Below are 19,923 nucleotides of genomic sequence, written 5' to 3' on the forward strand. Positions count from 1 at the left end.
ATGATCCGGAGGAGCGGTGGGGGTGCAGTCTCCAGCCCTGCGCTGGACCGCACCTCCACACCCTGGCCCGTGTAGCATCCCTACGGATGCAGCGGCGCCGGGTTGGCGGGGAAGGGGAGGAGGGGGGAACCCCCAATTTGCGCGGAGAGAAGAGGAGGGTGGTGGGACGTGCCGCTGCGCGCCGGGACGGTGCCGCGCGGGGGGTGACAGCCGCAGCCCGGCGGGTTGCGGGGGCGGCTCGGGGCCGCCAGGCTGCGCTCTCGGTCCGGCCGCCGCGCCTGCCGCCCTCCCCGGGCGACCGGGGCTTGGGGCACGGCGGAGCCTCGCCGCGAGCGGGCGGTCCCGGGACGGCGGCGGCACCACCGGCGGCGGCACCTGCGGCGGCGGCGGGGAAAGGCAGGGCTCGGCGGCCCGCTCCGCGCCCCTCGCCCGGCCCGGCATGACGCGGCGGCGCCCCGGCGGCGGCGGGAGGTGGGTGCCGGCAGCCCTGGCCGCGCTCCTGGCCCTGAGAGGTGAGTGCTGCACGGGCGGAGCGGGGCGCGGCACCCGGCACGGGGCATCGCCCTGCGGCCGCGGGGTCGCCGCCGCCGGTGCCACGGCGGTGCCCCGCGCGTGGGGAAGTTTGGATTGCGGTCCCGCCGGGGATGCTCGGGAATGCGGCGGCGGGCGAGTGCTTTTGCAGGCAGGCGTGGGGAAGGAGCGCTGCTCTGCTCGGCTCCTTCTGCTGCCTCCGCTGCACCATCCTTCCTGCTATTCTTATATATACATATTTTATTTAATTTATTTTTTACGGTGCCGTAAAACTTGCTTGAAACTGGGCTTCACGTTAGGCTCAGTTGCCTGGGCCTAGCACCTTGGTAAGCTCACCTGTGTGGAAAACTCTGGTCTATCCCTCAGGCCCTGAGGCAGCCGGGAACTTTCCGCAGAGATGGTGACAGGCTGCTCGGAGCCCCCTGTGTCCCCCCATCCTCTCCTCTGCCTCCTCCTTCCAGGCACACGGCGCACCGCTTCAGCTCTAAGATACGTGCCTGCCCCCGGGGACGTGGAGACTCCAGCACCTCCCGCCCCCTATAGCCCTTCCGAAATAAGGTGTGTTCCCTGGTCTCTGTGCGGAGAGGAAACAAATTGCGTATGACAGATGCTACTCACATCACTTAGTGCATTGCCGGGGAGCACCAGGAGGTGCTGCATTAAGGGCAGCAGAAGAAACTACCAAGTGCAAGATGTTCAGGCTCATCTGTTGATCAGGTGGCAATGCCTCCTTTCAAGTAATGCTAAACTTTAGAGCAGCCTGCTCGGTTATGGTTTACAGAGGTCCACATGGCAATTTTCTTAAGGTCTGGCCTTTAATGCAGACACTCGCTAAGCAGTTTTGCAGAGCTCAGCTCAGCAGTGAGCAGCCCACAGCTTTGAGACAGCTGGGCCACCTTCACTGCTGGGAAACGGAAACTTGCTGCAAGAGGTCCCTGAGACAGAGGGAGGACAGTAAGAAACGATGGGATCTCCCATGAGAGGACCAGAGATGTCTCAGCTAGGTGTAGATGAAACCTCCTCACAGTCGGGATCTGGGTGGAGTCTGCTGCTTGGGTGGCTGTGCCGAGCTGTCACTGCCCTACAAGGCACAGCAGGCTTTCCCCTCTACCCAGGACCTGGTTAGAAACAAGTCTTGTGATGGATAAATGAACTTTTCACACAAATGCCTCAGCCTCAAATGCACCCTGCATTCCTGTCCTCAGAAAATGTTTGGGAGTCTGAGTCTCATGCATTAACTGGAAATTGCACCTGCTGACTTCAAAGAGATGAATTATGGAAAAAAAATAAAGTTTACTAGCATTAAGTTGAAAGAAATAATCTCAGCTTTCATACTTCACACTATTGATTTGCTTTTTTTCCTTTTCCCAGTTTGGAAAGCAAGTTCAATTATTTTCAGGTTCTCAGTGCTACAGATTTTTTTGCCTGCAGTCATTGCAAAGGTGTAAATGTCTGTGGAGTTACTGGACTTGCTCCAGTTAAAGGCGTATAAGTGGTGAAGTCCTTCTGTTGACATGATGTCACTGCAAAAACATACAACAGTAATCAGATATAAGGTTAAAATTGAAGGGATATTTAATCATCCTTTTAAGCATTGACTCAATATCTACTTTTTTTTTTGTTGAGGGCACACGGGGACAGTGGCATTGGACAGAACTAGGTGTGAAAACACACTTTTCCATGAAATATTTTTCTGCAATAGTGTAATGGTTTTTCTTGCAATTTCCTTTAAGACTTCAGAGTTACCTGAATGAAACACCTGTGTCTCAAGCTTGGCTTTATTTTTTCGTTTTGTCTTAGGAAAAGTCTTTAGAAGATGGTGGTAGATGAAAATAGCTGTGGTACACTGTTATTTTTGTGGAACACAACATGGCCATATTTTTTGGTGGTTCTTGAGTTTGAAAAGAAAACGCTGTAAGGGATAAGGAACAGACATACACCCAGGAAAGCTGAAATTAAATTGGGAGAGTTTTTTCTAAACAACATTTGCAGAAGATTAGTAAGTGTGCTTCTGCTCTGGGCTGCCAAGTATGGTTAGGAAGACTGATTTTTAAATTTTTTTCCCTGTTTTTGAGATTTTAGACTGGTTTAGAAGATAGAAGAAAAATGAGGGGTCATATGCAAAGTGATTCCTAAATTAAAAGTAAGATTTAAAAGACGAAGGATCTGAAACTGTAAGAGTGTATAATCAGGCAAAATACTTAATGCCAAGAAAATGAAAGTTGTTGGTGGGAAAAAAGACCTTGGAGGTCATTTCATCATTCTCACACTTTATACGTACAATAAAATAAAATTAGACGTCATAGTGATATTTAAGTCAATTATAGAGCCATTTTCTTATGTTGTTTTGCAATTTGTAGAATAACAATTATCCTTTGTAACTGGTGCTAGTTGCCCATTTTCTGGGTCTATTATATACATGTTAATGTCTTGGGCCAAGGGCAGCATCTATGTTTTCCCTCTAAAACATTGTAAGCGTAATAATTTTTTGTGGAAATAATATTTTCCAAGGAGAAATCTAGGGAAAGATAGGAGGGAATTCTCTTTAGAGCTTTGAAACCAAACCTGGGATTGCTAATCAATCCTCCTATGTCTCCAGAAATAGCATCCTGCAAGTTGTCAAATGTGGTAGAAATCACACATCGGGTACAGTCAGAGTGCAGAACTGACGTGTTGTTTAACTGCATGGTGTTTGGATCCTGTGACACAGAACTGCAACAGGTGAGATTTCAGTGTGTTACAGTCCATTGCAGATGGATCTTGCAAGACCAGGGGGTGAGAGTACCTGGCTGTAGAGGATTAATGCAACAGCAGGTCTACAACTCCTCACATGACTTTTTGGAATTGGCCTCCTGTCGGTCTGAGGTTCTCTCAGCTGAAACTCTTTTGGCCTTGCAGCACCCTTGTCCTACCCACCCATGCTTCCCAGCCCTGCACCAGGTCCTCAGCCCTAGAAAGGGAGTACTGTGTCAGTCCCTTGCCCTTCCATGCTTTTGCAGTTTGTTTTTGGAACAGATTGCCATTTGTGTCAAGCTGTGTGGTTTTGTGACGTGTAGATAAATCATTTTGCTCGTGACCTGACCTTGGTCCCCAGCGGTAGGCACAGATGCATTAACTACTTTTTGAAGTAAGCATCATTCCCTTATTTTGGAAACCAATTCTTTATCTCTGTTTCTTCAGTATTGCCTAAACTGCAATTTTCTTTTTATAAGATTCTGTTCTCAAGGGATCTCAGAGTGCCTCAGGAGCAGCTATATTTAGTTGCTCAGTAGTAATATGGATATACAAAGTATGGTATAAACAACTCCTTAACTTAGGAAACTTAGGAATTATTTTTCCTGCCTTCTTGAGGGAGTAGTGTTTTTATTCTTGTACCAATAGTACAGATGGAGAAAGCAAGACTCAGAGAGACCTTGTGACCCACTGAAGGTCAGTGGATGCTGGTAGTAGTCTTGAGTGTCTTGGAACAAACTGTAACCACAGGAGGATGCTTAAATTTATGCAGCAGGTTAAGCAATAATGTAATGGTCCTCTTTAGGGATGTTCACTACTAAATTGTGGCGAGTCATCTATATTTAGCAGGATGCTACTATCATCGTGCTTTTTAAGTAAAGTGCTTTTAACACAGTTTATTTCAAGGAGAAGTGCATGCACTGAAAATCTGTTCTTTGTAGTTTCCTCCTTGTGGAGCATTAATGCTGCCTTCCCTTTTGTAAGTGTTCAGAGAAAAATTTAGCTCCTGGTTGTTTAAGAGACAGCAATGTAGCAAAGACAGTTCTCTGGTTATTACTACCCTGTTTTTGCACAGTTATTTATAAACATTACCTAATTGAGAGTCTCCAAACTTACTTTGTGAGGGAAGTCAGTTTGATTTACAGCATGGAAAACTGATGTGTGCAGAGATGAAATGATTTTCTTGCTGTCAGGTAGGACATTTGCCCAGCCTCTCCTTTAGAGAAGTCACAATTACAGGGCTCCTGGTCATATGCCTCCCTACTTTATTCTTGCAACTGTTTCATGCCTCGTGCACCAGGGAGAAAGCACAACATTTTTTACTGTGCAGAGTGAACTTTTAAGGTTTTTTTTGTTGTTTTTTTTTTTTTTTCTTAGAAGTTTTAATCTCTTTGGTTTTGGAGGTCACTTGTGTCCTGGCTTCTGCCTTTTTTTTCACTGCTTGAGCTGGGCTGCTCTATTTCATCAGGATTGAGGAATTTGGCTTCATTCTAAATGGAAGTGGAAGTCAAGTGCTTTGATGGTTTTGAAAGGAAATTTTTGAGATAAATTCCATCTTAGGACACTGATATTTTGTCTCTTTGTGGAGTTGTATTATTATAATACAAGGAAGTACCCTAAGCAAAAAGATATTTTGATGTGAAAAGTCAAAATTTTTCATACCAAAGATGCTTAAATTGAATGTTTCTACATTTTTGATTTTTTTTCCTCCTTGTTTTTCTTTTGAAACAGAGTTATGATTTTACAAAAAATCCCATGTTTGATAAGTTTTGGTTTAGTGGAAGTAACTGCAGTAAAGCTTTAGTGGTTACTGCTTTTTTATTTTTACCAGGCATTTAAAAAGAACAGAGATAAAAACCAACTTGCAGCAATTGGTGGTACCTGTGCACAGTCTTTGCCCATTATTTTTGCCATCTTGACACATGTATGCAAACACCATGTACACGTGCATTGCTCTTGTCCTTTCCTTATTCATTGGGCTGTAGAGCATTGTACTGAAAAAGTCAAGTTTCTATTTAAGAAACACAGCAACTATTTGTTAATATTTGTTTCTCCTTCTGGAACAGTCACTGGAGAAATCAGAACAGGACTAGCAGGTTGAGCTCAGTCCCTTATTATTTGTGCATGTGCAGAACCACAGCTCTCCTCCTGGCAGCATAGCAGTACTTGTACATTTGCATCTCTGCATGAAGCTAATTTCAAGTGTAATTTTGGTATTATGCTCATCAGATTGCTTATTTAGGGACAAAAACTTGTGCAGTTATTTTCTCATACTCTCATGAGCCAACCTAGCTATGAGAACATGAGCTTCTGCTTCACAAGCATCAGCAGGAGAAAGCCAGTGTCTGAACTCCACTTACTGCAGTTACCTCTGGGCTTTGATTTTACCAGGAATGTTGAAGCCAGGAGTGTTGTTTGTGGGGAGGCAACGACACACAGTTTACAATCTGTGGTGCATTTCTGCAGCAGCCTGTCCAAGCAGTCCTGGGCCAGGTCAGCCTGCTGGTCTCTGCTGCCATGGCCAAATCTGGATGCTCCAATGGGAGGTGCCAAAACCTCCTCAGTGAGAAACTAGTGCCAAACATTTAGCAAAGGGGAGTCTGGTGTCACGTCTGTGCTACAGGTTGCCCTAGGAATAGGCTGGTGCATGCATTGCTCTGGACTTCAATGCCTACAAAACCCGATTTTCTCTTAATTTTAGGGTATGAGCGCACTCCACTTCCTTGCCATAAAATGAATTAAGTCATGCATTCCTTCTACCAATGCAGAGTGAATAAAGTATCCATCTCCTCCCCTTCCTCAGGCAAGCCCCCCAACTTGCAAAGCAGCAGATGTAAAACTTCTCCCTTGCCAGGGGCCCGGTTGAGCTGGGCTGAGCGAGCCCCCTGGGCCGTGTCCTGAGCTGGTGTCCAGCAGGGTGGGTGTGCAGTGGCTCAGGACACACCAACCCCTCGGCCTCCCGAGCTGAGGGGCTGCGGGTGGGCTCCAGGCTCAGCTCACCCTCTGCCCAGCACATTAACAGCTCTGCCAGGAGCAAGTGGGCTGGCACACCCTCTCTGCAGGCCCACTGGGGGGATTACTTCCTAATCCCCACTAATTAGAAGTTGGCTAGTGCCTGGAAGCATGAGGGTATAGTGATGTTATGCTTTTTTCATTCTATTTTTGGGGTTTTTTGTGTTCTGCCTTATGTATCTGTGGCTGTTCCCAGTATCCTTATCAATGCATGGGCCTCTGTGATTTCTGCTGAGCTCTTGACTATAACATGGGCTAATCATTCTTGGTAGTTAATTATTGTCTGTGCTTAGAAGAAGTAGAAAAAGTAAAACCAGAAAAGGAAAATGACAATATTTTCCTTATGTCTGGTCATGTTTCCTGCTCTTCAGTTATGCTGAACAACCTTTCTTTTTTTCTCTTCAAAAAACAAACAAACACAAAAAGCCCACAAGCAAACAAAACTCACAGAGATGCACCTGTTTCACTTCTTCATTCCCCTTTGATAATTTTTTTCTATTTAACTCATCTCCAAGTTAAATTGTCCCAATTTTAACAGTGTTTGACCATTAAGTGTTTTTGCCTGATGAATGACGAAACCTTTCTGTACCTTCTGCATTTTCAAATGTGCCACGCAGAAGTAACCCCAGCAATTCCAGCTGAGGGTGCAGTTTCAATGTTCATGGTGGCATTAGAATACTTCCAGCATCCTTCTTTTCAGCCTCTGCCTTTAGACACCCTGACAGCTTGCTTGCTTCTTTGACCACCGTTGTATGTTGAACAGATGTTTTCATTGAGCCGTTCACAGTGATACCAAGATATTTTTCTCAAGCGATTACATTTGAATTAGAGCCCCATGGTATATGAGTAGTTCAGATTATTCTCTCAAGTTCTTATTACTGTCCGTTTGGTAATGTTGAATTTCATCCTGCATTATGCTGCCCACTTGCTCAGCTTTGTCAGATCCCTTGGAAGTCTCTCTCAATCTTCTTTTGTCTCAGCCAGCCCAAATCACTTTGCCAGCTTCCTGTCTCTCTTCCAGATATTAAGGAATAGATTAAACCACCCCAGAACTGGTTAGAAACCTGGGGGTAATCCCTTGTAATCAGGGCCAGAGCGAGGGCAGGGGGAGAGGGGCTCCCATGCCTCTGAGCCTGGGCACTGAGGAGTGGGGCAGCAGCTCCAAACTCAGCCTGACCTCAGCTGGCCTGAACCCTTCTGGGGCAAGGCAAGGGGAGGAGTTCCCACACCAGGCAAGCAGGGGACAGGTCTGGCAGTGGACTGGCATCCTGCCCAGAACAGTTTAGCAGGTGCACTTTGAAGTGACAGAAAATTAATTACTTAGTACTGTCCTTTTCCTTGCAAAATTACATTGGATTGCAGGGCCACAAGTTCCCCTGAGCTTGGTTTGTCCCTTATTGTGTACTTTTATGGGCTTCGGGTACTGGGCTGGTTTAACCAAGCGCTGCTGACACTTCCAGGTTAGTCTGTAGCCTCCCTAATGAAGACCACACTAACTTCAAGAACCACCTGACCTAGCAAGAGTTTGCTGGTCTTTGCTAGTTACAGCCACTTGAGAAATTTCTTTCTTCAACTGTTCTGCACTTCTGGACTTGTCTCTTAAATGTACTGAAGTGATTGGGTTTTGGCTTTTGCAGTTGGCCTTCAGTTTTGTTTTCAGTCCTGTCTACCATTTTATGAGGCAACTGTTTAGACTGAATCACTTCTTGTTTCTGTTGTTTGGCCATACAATGTGTTCTCTTGCTTCTCAGCAGTTTTTTGTTTAGTGCACTGAGTACCTTCTCAGTGATGATGCTGAGATTGCTTCCACACACCACTGTACAGTGTAGCAATTTTAGTTTCGCTGCTTTTGGATTTCAGCTGTTTTGACCCTTTCTGCTTCTAATTGTTTTTTCTAACATGTAAGAGGCACAACGCAAAATTCAGCTACTGTATTTCTCACAGGGATGTTAAATTTGATTGTGTAGCAGTCACTGTAACTGCATCTTTAGATTAGTTGCAGGGTTTTAGCTTTCTAAGTGTGCTGGAACAGGTTGTTCCAAGTCCTACCTACGCTCTTTTAGACGCTGCAGAATTGTAGCCTGCTGTGACTCTTAGCTAATTCCTGCACATGTTGCTGAAGTCACTATTTTTTTCTATTTTCTTTGACTTTGTTCTTTTGCTCTCACTCCACACAGTGCAGTTGATATTCTTTACCTGATCAGGAGGCCATTGGGAAATACAGGTTGCTTTAGTGAGAGGTTTTTTTAGTTAACTTTTCTCCCTTTTCAGCCTTAGCTATCTAGATGAGTTTTGTGTATCACCCATCGAGCAGTTTGATGTGTCTGCCTCTTTACCCACGCTGGATTTCCGAGCAGGGCATGAGTCTGTGATGAATTCTGCAGCTGTGGGCACACAGACTGCAAGGCATGTTGGACACTGTGTTGGTTGGTATGGCTGCAAAAATAGGTTGTTATTTCATGTTGTAGGGGCTGGTTCACTGCATCGAACCCAAAGTGCTTCTTGGAGTTTTCTGCTCTAGCTCCAGACCACCTGCTCTGACCTGTGCTCCCATGTGGTCTATCAGCATTAGCTGCACTCAGGAATGTTCAGTTTGCAGGTGATATCTCAGCAAATGCAGCCCTTCTTCTTGGTTAAAGGGTCTCTGGGAGCTCCTGCAAGGAGCGCATCACTCACTCTGCTGCCTCTCACTGCCTGAGACAGTGAAGGGGGCCTGGTGCTCCCCAAGACCCTTGGGGAAGGAGACAGGGATGGGTGGAAGATGGGTTGCTTTAGTGAAGCAGAAGGTGATGGAGGGCTTCTGCAGGGCACTGCTGAGCGTGTGTGATTTCTGGGCTGCTTCCATAACTAACTGTGTGGTTGATCTTCACTGTTTGATGGGGTTTGTTGTCTGAACATCTCCATGGGTTGTGGAGCTGCTCGTGTGCAGACCTGCTTGGCTTTCTGGCTGTGTGAGCTAGTGACTCGGAGAGGTTGGGAGGACCTTGGCTACTTGGCAGAGGGACAGAATGGCCTCAGTCTGTCTGCAGAATCGTCATGTCCTTGGCTTGTCAAGGGCAGCCCTTCCTTTTGCCCCTGAAACAGCTGCTGCGCCCTGGGCCCTTATTACGGGACTCATCCGCAATCAGCGCCTCCCTCTCTGTGCTGGAAATGCCTCGGACAGGGAGAGCAGGCTTGTGCATCTCAGCTGCACGGAGCTGCAGCAAGGCTGTGCTTTGCTTGTTCTTTGGGGAATGCTCCATGCTAGCTCTACTGTAGCTTTTCTGCATAGTTTCATCTGTTCTCGCTGCTCTCGCCCTTATTCCCAGTGGCTGTTTTACCTTTTTTTTTCATTTTTTTTCTTTTGCAAGGCTTCATTTCAGCTGCCACATTGACAGTTGTCTGTTTATGCACAGAATAGGTACAGCACAGGCAGGCTTCACCCACCTCCTGGTCCCTATCCTCCAGCCCTCCTGCACTACGAGCCCCGTCCCCCCCAGCTTCACTCTTGCTGGGAGCTCCAGCCCCAAGCCAGAGGGCTCACAGCAAGGGCACCGCTGCAGGTGAAGGGGGGAGCTGAGGCATCCCACTGCCACCGGCTTGTGTTGCATCCTAATTGCAAATAGCCCTTCCGGCGTCAGCAGTTTGTGGGAATAATTGACAGGAGGTGCCGGCGAGGTGCTGAGTCAGAGCGAGGTGTGCTTGCCAAGGCACTGCAGCAGAAGGAGTCCGATCGCCTCGTGTGGAGGGAAGCCAATGGACGGTGGGTTTCCTAGCTGCCTTTTGGGCCTCTTTCTTTCCTTTCTCTGAGGCTGCAATTCAGCAGCAGTGATGCTATGCATGTAAGGGAAAAACGAGGGTATCGGGAGAGCTCTTTATTTTTTGCCTTTTCCTTTTTTTTTTTTTTGGCTGAGAGCACTGGGATTAGGGGATGTGGGCTCCATTCCCACCTGCTGCCACTGGGTTTCTGTGCTGTCATTTCTGTGCTCTGAGCAAGCAGAAGGGGTAGAGAACACATGTTGGGGGATAGTGTCGAGAGAGTGGCCCTAGTGACAGATTGATGTCTCCTGGGAGAGGAAAAGCAGCATGTGACATCCTCAGCTGGGCAAGGGGGATAGCTATGCAAGCTGAAAAAGCTGCAAAATAAAATTACTGAAAAGGTGTTCTGTCCTGTCCTTCCTGAGGGTTGTTTCTGCTGCAGTGTCCTACCATTTATTTGGGGATTTGAAATTACTCATTTGACATGCAGGACGATGAGTGCTTGTCCTGTACACATCTAGCACCTGATGGACATCCAGGTCAGGCTCGTGAGAGCTTTGTCATTTATTCCTGACCTGCTTGAATATGGCTAACATCAATGTTTATACCTCAGTTAAATCTGTCCCAGAGGTCTGGATTCTTTCCTTTTTCTTGCTTCAGGGTGACTTCAGTCATCTTTGTCTTTCTCCCTCTCTGTAGCTCAGGGTACCTTTTTCCTACCTCCTTTTTCCTACCTTGGACAAAAGTCAGTATTTGTTTCACAGTGATCTAAATATATGTGTCTGCTGTGTGCTGCCTTTGTAGGGAGAGCATACTATTTTTGCTTTTAGTAACCACTTTGTGGAAAGAGATGAGGAGAATGAAGACAGAGGCCCATGTATTTTTCAGAACCCTTCCTATCTATGCTGCGCTCTGCCCACCCACGTTTTTAATGCTAATCCTTGTATAATCTTTCTCTTCACTGACTCAGGTATCTAGCCCTGTTATCTAGATCACCATGCAGGTGATGGGGAAAACTGAGGCCCTGAGATGGGAAGTGCCTTTGCCATGATCATGCAGGACTCCCATGGCCATACTGAGGTGGGAGCCTGCATCTCCTGACTGCCAGCCCATGCCTTCTCCAGTGGGCAATGCTGCCTGGCTACTGATTTAATCAGTGGCCTACTGGATACTTTTCATCCTGAGTTTTTGTGGCAGTGGTTATCGATTCTGAGTCTTTAGAGAAAATCTGCAGTGACTAAATTAAATGCAGTTCTTCCCTCATCCTTGTCTTGACCACCTTCATGATGCATATTTTGCATTGGGCCCCCAGAGAGGTGGCCCTGGGGTCACAGGTGAGAGGACTGTGTGTGCACGGTATCTATCCTCCTCATTTCCAGCTTGCTGCCTGTTCACATGCTGGGTGCACTGTGACACTGGTGACAATCTTAAATAATCTGTGCCTTGAGGATGCTTTGGAGGAAATCTTTCCCAACTGGATTCTGCTGCAGGATCATCCAGGGCTAATCAGGATCAGATCAGGGCTGGTTTGGGAGGCCCAGGATGGTCTGAGCCATGACTGTCCTGCCTTCAAGTTGTGTTTCTGTGTGAGTTTTGCCCTGCATGGTGGAGATGTGCTAGCCAGGGCACTCCTATAGAGAAGAGTGAGTCTGGTCCTCAGGCATAGTGTGGTCTTTTCTTCATTGCTTAAGAGAACCTTGGTCTCCATTTAGTCTAATGCAGCCCTTCTTCCTTACCCACTCTCTACCCATGGTGTGGCTTCACCCTGAAAATAGAAAAAAATAGAGCATTGTCTGTTACAATTGGGATTTTATAAGATACCTATGGGAATTAAGCACACAATTCCCTTGGGTTCTTTTTAAACAGCCTAGCTGATGTGAATTTATGTTGGCAATAAGCAAGAGTGGAAGCAGTCCTGTCAGCAGAGCCGCAGCTATTCTCCCTATGTTTGATGTAGAAACTGCTGTGGTAAAGCTTATTTAGCTTTGAGGTCTGTGTGTCAGGACCTGGCGCTGGAGCCTTCAAGAGGTCTCTGATGTGAGTGGACCCCATGCTCTTGCCTCCTCTGGGGGTCTTTTCAAGCACTCAGAAGGTCTGTGGAAATACCAGTGTGTAATAACACCGTGTGTGGGGCCACTGTGCTGGGCTGAGCTGCACAAATGCACCTGACATCCCCTGGGCCAAGGACTGAGCCTGCTATGAGACAGTCAGGATGATGAAACTCTGCCAAACCAACTCTTCTTTCCTTTCCAAGGGGTGAAAACGTGCATGGATGGTAAGGAGTAGCACTTAATTGCAACTCACTGAATAGAATTTGCTTTGGAGATAATTGAGAGATTCTTCTGACAACTGCAAGAATCCTTTTTTATTCTCTTTCTCCACAACCAAAGAATGACAACTTGCATCAGTTTTCCACAAATGGAGAAATTCAGTGACAATCATTGTACTTTCAATTAAAAAAACCAGTTATGATATAAAATAATAAAACAACTGCTGGAGATCAAACAAGTTGTGGAATATAGCTGTCACTTAGAACAAATCAGGACACAAACAAGAAGAAAAACCTGCCTTCATCCTTGGTTACAAGTGAGAATCCTTTCTGGGATTTTGTTTTTGTGGCTAAGATTAATTTCATTGTGTAATTTAGGTTTCTTTTTGGAATTTGCTCCTCTGGCCATATAGCCAGGGCACAGCTGGAAGCTTCTCTTGCAGCTGCAGGAGGGGAAAAGTGATTCAAGTGATTCAGGTGGGAATGCTGCTGACCCTGTGATCCAGTGCTGGCCAGAGGGTCCCAGAAGTCCACTGTTGTCTCCCGCCAGTGATCTGCTTCCAGCTTCTCCTCACCCCTTTCACCTTTATGAAGACGTTCACTGTGTGGCTTGATGGACGCAAAGGAGTGTCCACCTCTCATTGTGAATTTATGTGAAATGGGCCCAAGTTGTGGAAATCTCATTAAATTAGTGAACTATGTAAGGCTTCCATTCATTTTGGCTTCGCTCAGAGTACAGCTTGGATTATTCTCTCAGATTTGAAGAGTTATTCAGCCTTGGAGCTCAAAATCAACTTAGAGGCTAAAATCAGACTAGGTCTCTTTAGCTTAGCTTTAAAAACAGAAACATATTACACTCAAAGTCCATTAAAGCCAAAAGGCTGTCTTAATGCATGTGTACATACATATAATATATAATAATGCACATATAACTGTACAGTCAAAATAAAGCAGCACTGGGAAATGCATAAGTTAATGATGCCTAGTTATGTATCCTGTATCATTTATGGCACGAATCCTGTATCTTTTATGGCATGAATTTTATAGTCTAAGTGGTAGTAAGATTAGAGGTAGGTGAATAATTTATAGCAAATAATTTATTTAATGAATTCCTCTTCCATTTCTATTTGAAAATTGTTTGTGAACATCCTGCGGTTTCTTTGCATTTTACTTATTTGAAATTACTTACTGAATAGCTTCTACAAATAATATTTGACATGCCATATGCTCATAAGAAGGTTTGTTGTTTTTTTTTAACTGTTTCCTAAGAGGGAGAGCAGCATTTCAGCTCCAGGTTTGGTTGCTCAGCAATGATACAAAGTGAAAGTTCATGCCATAGTATTTCACTATCCTGACAGCTCAAAGTAATTGCTGGAATTAAGCAGTTTCTGAAATGTATAAAGTATTAGCTACTAATTTTTAATAATTTTTCAGACTGTTTGTGGGGATAGGCAAATTCAAAACTCACTTTTGCCAGTGAGTGCTAAAATTGCTCAAGATGTGTTCCTTCCTTGTACATTTACGTCACTAAATTAGAATAGCTGCAGAAATGAACAGAATGCTCTGAGGTCCACAGTCAGCAGTGTGCTGTGCATATGCCTGACTTTAGGCATATTCCTGACTAGATGCATAAGTTGTAGAGTGGCAAATTATGAACTTCAGCATATGTTTAAGTGGTTTTCTGAATTAGGGACCAAAATAGAGAACAAAGCAAATTTATCTTTCATGAAAGTGAGCATACAAGAGAATTCTGTCTCCTCATCTGCAATTACAGGGCAATACATCTTTCAGATGGGGCATGTGGGGGAGTGATGATATAAATGTTGAATTAAGTTGCAGTATTCCTGATTTCATCCAATACAAGGCAGTTTATTTGAAGTTTCTCATACATGTCACTGTGCTTTTTCCCCCCCTTAAATATTGCATGAAATAGCATAAAGAATTGAAAAACAAACAAACAAAACCTCAGCCATTAGTTTCAGTTTTTTTATTTATGTCTTCATCTTTTAAGATTTCTCAGGTTTCAGAATATTTCCATGTACTTTTATTGGCTTGTCATCCCTTTAAGAAAAAATTAATTTGGAAATATTAAATAATGCTTGACAAAAGTAATACAAATAATGCATCACAGAAAGAAGAACTTTCTCTGGGTCTGCAAGGAATAGGTGTGAGTTACTTTAGCATCTTAAAGAACAGTTGCAACAATGTCAGCTGCTGAAGATCCACATTTTTGTGTGCAACTTTTGTACACATTGTGGAAAGCAGCTTCTGAAGCTGCGTGAGACACCCTTCAGCTCTGTAACACAGGTGATGCTTCGTTGCCCTACCTGAAGGCACAGTTAAGCAGTTGTTTTTTTGGGTCTGTGAACCAGTGAGACCTCATATTCTTCCTGTTTGTGTCTTTGGGCTGACCTGTGTGGGGTCTCTTATGTGTAGTAAAGGATGGAGCATGGCAGTGAGTACCTCACCTAATGTCATGAACCTTATGAAATGAAAATTAACATGTTTAAGGTCTTTGCTCTTCTGTCAGAGGAGGGCTTGGGTGCAGGGGCTTTGTGTCCCAAGGGACACAATGCTTCTGGGCCACAGGCCCCATGGTCTTACTGAGTTGAAGTAGCTAGCAGAAGAGCACAGACAGCTCAGGAGAGGGTGGTCTGAGAAGCTGGGAAGAGAAAGAGCCATCTCTGGGTGATTGATGATGGGTGGGATGCAGCTGCAGAAACAGGCTGTTTGGGTGAGGTAGAGCGGTTGTCCCTGCTGACTTGTGAGAGCTAAAATGACCCCCTTGGACCCGAGAGCCAAAGGAGTAAAGTGTTGTGTCTCATGCCAGTGATCAGAAATGCACCCAAGCCATGCTGTGCACCAAACCCCCAGACCAGACAGACCATGAAGACAAGCCTGCCAAATGTGGTCATCGATGTCCATCGGTGCTTGTATGCAAGGAACTTGCACCCATGAGAGGAGGGCTGCTTCCAAAGAGAGGGTTTCTGGACCTCTGTACACATTGCTTGCTCTTTAGGTGATGGTCTAGATCCCAGTCTTGCACACATGGAAATCAGTGGGAGAGTTTCAGCTTCACGTGGTTGGGAAGGTGAGGGAACGTTTGTCAAGCAACAGAAAGGAGGGCTAGATCTGGACTAGGACTGCGTGCTGCAGGGAGGACTGGGGAGTGCCTGGACTGTGCATTCCCCGATCTATGTTGCTATTTGTTGATCCATGCTCCTCACCCACCTGTCCTACTCCATGTACTGCACTGTGATTCCAGCCCCAGGGCTGGAGAAGATCCTGTAGGAAAAGCTGGCAGTGAAATTCGGAATATTGCACCAACAGTCTTTTCTCCTCTTTCTAAGGCTTTCAGAACACTAATCACATGAAATACATCCAAACTTGTTGCTCATGCTTGGCACCTTTTATGACCTCAGTGATGAATGTTAAAACATTGAAACATTGAAATTAAAAAGCAGTCACCTGTACTAAACAAGGTAAACAAAAAATGGTCCCAACAGTCTGCCACGTGCCCTAACACACCCCAGGGATGCCTTTAGCAGCAAAAGAAGTAGCACTGTGCAAGGTTTACAAGGGCAGTGATGCTATGCCCCACAAGGGCTGTGGCACTCGTGTCTATGACAGGAACAGCATCAAGAGACTTCTTGAAGTAATTGCATCCTCAGTATTTTGGGACCGGAGCCTGGCCAGCTCAGGAAGGTGGGAGATCAAAGGCCACTTCTGAATTTAGCTCACTTTCATAGAGCCTTGGGACAAAAATGGCAGAAGAGGTTGGTTTGAGAAGAAGTGTGGCTATGTCTCCATCCAGTGGCTAGTGCCAATGATGATGAGTTGGCATCCCACAGAAATTCAGTTTTATATGGGGTGCTCTCCTAAAATAAACATGTGGCAGATGCAAGGCTGCCTTCTTAAAGCTGACTTTTACAGAGGTCTAAGATGTGTCTTATCTTGTCTTGTGCCTTTCTGTGTTGTTCTGTCTTCGGTGTTACAAACATAGAGTTATTAACAGTATCAATAAAAAATATAATATAACAACAACAACAACAATAATATTTACTATTTTACACTCCTGTGGGAAAGACCCTGGTTATGCCAAGTGGTTCTGCTGTGACTCCAATGGGATGGTGCACAGTTGCAGACCTAAATGGCTGTGGCCATACATCACTCTCTCTGTGTCTCTCTCACAGTCAGCCAGGACAAGTCAAAACAGGCAAAAGGAAAGAAAATAGACAAATTTCCGCATCCATAGCAGCTGGAGTGAACGCCAAACAGATGGGCTCTTCCACCCCGATTATCCTAACCTCCTAAATATAGAAATACAGGCTTTTTTTTCCCCCTTCTTTTCTATTTTTTTATAAATTTAAATTACCCGAGGGGGTGGTGTTAGCTCACGCTAGGGCAGTGCTAACGAGTGCAAATAGAAGTCATCTGCTGACAGAGTCAGATTGTGGCTTCTGCTCATGACTATCCCCCCACCCTGCCCACACACATTTTTTTCCACTGGAAGTGTGGGGAATGATAGGGGCTGAAGCCGTCCTGTCTGTGGGGTGGGGGAATATGAATGTGTGTGTGAAGAGGCTTTTATTTCAAATTCTGTCAGTACTTATGCAAATACACAGAGTAAATAAGCACCAAAGAATATTGTTAAGAACTACACGTCCTTGCCTCCTCCTGCAGATGGTTTGGTGAGTAGATGGGGCAGCAGTGCTTTGAGTCACTGGAGGAGTTCACAGCTATTTTGGTTATCATTGCACAAGCACACTGATAGATACGGGGTAGAAAGGTGCAGGATCTGCTTTTTTATCATGTACCAACTTGCATTTTTTTGCAGCATGCAGAGAGATTGGAGGGATGTCTTCTGGCAGTAGGCTGGTTGTGCCTGAACAACCTCATCCTTTTTGTTCTGCAGTAGTTGACATCAGCAAAGCAGCAGCAGGGCAGCGCTTTGTGTGATTTTTTTGGACTTCTTTTGCTGTATTGAGGACTTGGATAGGAAAATTCTGATTTTTTTTTTCCAGTGGGGAAACACACCCCCTCACCAATGCTGTGTTTTCCATTCATCTTTCAGATTACTTTTGCTCTTTCTTGCCCTGGGGGCAGCATTTTGTACCTGTTATCAGGCTTTTGCTCCCTGACCAGTCTTGGAGAGCAGGTGGCAGGAGGAGGTGCTGCCTGCACAACACAGCAGAGGAGTGTGAGGCCGTGTCTAATCCCTGCCCTGTTCTACACTAGCATGGTGGAGAGTGCACACACCTGGGTCTTGCTTTCCTCACCTCTAGGAAGGGAATGAATGAAAAGGGCATGTTTCTGGATGTTTCAAGATGCTGTCAGGGAAAAGAATTGTGTTGGTGCTGTATTACTGCTATCACTGTAACCATGAACCAAGATATATAATGAGGATAAAGGTTAGGAACAAAACTGCCCTGACTTGGGGCCCAGCCAAGCAGAACTGCAATGTTTTTCCCTTGTCATTATGTACAAGGGTGTGTTGTGCTCTGTGGATGTATCTGTGCTACCATCAGTGCAGATATACAAATAGACCGTGTGTAAGACTTCAGAGACTCTGTGAAGAGGTTCTTTATCTTATGGGCTCCTCTCCATGTAAGGCTAGCACATAGTTTATTAAAGCTCCCAGGGCTCATTTTGCTTGTGTGCTCATGCTCTACTGCAGAAACTCAAATAGCTGCAACCTTAACCCCAGGTGCCAGAGTGCCATACATACCGTTGGGTTCTGTAGGATTTGCATCATCCTTGGAGGCTTCCCACATACAGGAGAGGTCAACAGCTTTTAGAGGAGGCTGGCTGGGAAGGCATGGAGTTTGCACTGTTGAAGAAGGTCTCTAAGAATAAGTTGATCCAGCAGCTGGCTGGGTGACAGAACTGCAGGAGATCCTGCCTTGGGGCAGAAGGATGAAGCTGGTGATTTCCTGAGGTTGCAGTGCAGGGGATTGTTACTCCATGTCTCTTCAGGGTAGAGTGCTTCTCTTGTTACACTGAGGTCGTGCAGAGTGGCTTGTCTGGACTGTGAAGCACACAGATGCTGCAGATACTGGGTAGTGAGGCGACAGCAAATAAATACATCTGAAAGCTTCCCCTGGAAACGGTCTGTTTTAACATGGTGGCGATCATTCCACTAATAATAAGTCCAGCTGAGGCTGTGCTCAATATTTGCACTGTGTCCCCTAGAGGCTGGGTCAGAAAAGGGCTTTGCAGCCTGGATGCAGTGGCAGACCTGTGCTAGCTTCCACGCCTTTGCTTAGGGCTCAGGATAAGCTCCTGCAGATACTGCATGTAGGGGATCCCAGTGAGAGGCACTTACCTGGCTTTGCAGCAGAGGAGCTTTGGCAGGGTTTCTTCACTCTGATTCACGAGTGGCTCTGTCAGACCTGGCTGGCACAGCACAAGGGCACTCGAGCATCTCTGTGCTGTGCACTTGAGTACTCCTGAGCAGCAGCAGCTCAGAGGTGCAGGCACACCCGTGCTGGCCCTGCTCCCTGCCTGCTTGGCAGAGCTGCCTCGCCCAGGCTCCCAGCCCTCCACGCTGGCTCTGTCCCTCGTGGTGGCTGTGCCCCATCCGTGCTGCTGCAGCCAGGGCACTTGGGGCTGTGCTAACCCTGATGGAGCCACCACCACATTTCTGCACCCAGGGCATGGGTAACCCACAGCCGGCTTGGACCCTCCCTAGGGACTCAAACAGCATTTTTAGGATTTAAAAATATAGTGGTACTGCAATCCGAGGCTTGTTGTGCTGCTTGTGTTTAAGGATGCCTGGTTATTTTTAGTTATGTTTGTCACCTTTTCTTGGCTCAGTTTCACTCTTAATAAATGTTGTTAAAAGTCCCCCTGAGTAGCTGGGATTTTCATGATTGTTATCCTATCTTTGCTTTGAGGCACTTTACTATTTTGCCAGATTTGAAAGAGATTGCCTGGAACTTTCCTATCCCTGGATTCTAGCTCAGATTGGCTTTGCATGGAAAATTTTACCCTCCTTTCTCCTATTTTTGAGAATAAGTTGGGGGGGGAAATGGGTTCCTGCATATATGGAAAGAGAAATGTTTTCTTTTGAATGCTGCCTTTCCACCATGTTGTGTAGCCAGGCCTCAAAATGCAGCGGAAGGGCGATCTGTGTGCTTTTTGTCACCTTTGGGACAGTCCACATGAATTAGGTTAGATAAAGAGCCTTTGAAAAATCAAATGTGATTGTCCATGTGCTCAGCAGAGGCAACACAGAATTCATTGAGGAAAAAGCCTCAGAGTTTTCTCTCCTTGCAGCTTCTTTGTGTGAACTGGGACAAACCCAGAGCTCCCCTGCAGATGCCATCAGCTGTCACTAGGAGCAGGGAATGGACCCATGTCTCCCTCACCTGCTTGGGAGACTTCCTTTGTCATACTTGGAGGTGGTGGAAAAGCCACCTTCCTCATGTCCAAGGAGAGAGGGAGCTGGTCAGGAAGGTGACCAAGGCAGGGGTGCCTGCAGACTGAGGAGCGTGGTGAGAATGGGAATGCACTGAAGGGGTGGGAGGAAGAAGGGAGGCAGCAGATCCATATGGGACTGAATGGAGAAGGACTCCCTGGGAGTGAGTCACATTAATGGGCTGCTCCCCCAAGCCTTTTCTGCTTCAGAAAATCACCTC

At 46.0% G+C, this 19,923-nt stretch overlaps 1 protein-coding gene across 3 annotated transcripts in view; it reads left to right on the forward strand.

Annotated features, from left to right (window-relative positions):
- Nucleotides 1–401: 401 nt before the first annotated feature.
- Nucleotides 402–19,923, forward strand: part of IGSF11 (immunoglobulin superfamily member 11) — a 103,633-nt gene continuing 84,111 nt past the window's right edge. For all 3 annotated transcript variants that reach the window (XM_030960680.1, XM_030960688.1, XM_030960696.1), the window contains exon 1: nt 402–512. In XM_030960680.1, the coding sequence (XP_030816540.1) occupies nt 440–512 (73 nt within the window). In that variant the 5' untranslated portion in view covers nt 402–439. The remainder of the gene's footprint in view (nt 513–19,923) is intronic.

This window comes from Camarhynchus parvulus, chromosome 1 (genome assembly GCF_901933205.1).
Source record: "Camarhynchus parvulus chromosome 1, STF_HiC, whole genome shotgun sequence".
In the NCBI taxonomy this organism is placed as follows: domain Eukaryota; kingdom Metazoa; phylum Chordata; class Aves; order Passeriformes; family Thraupidae; genus Camarhynchus; species Camarhynchus parvulus.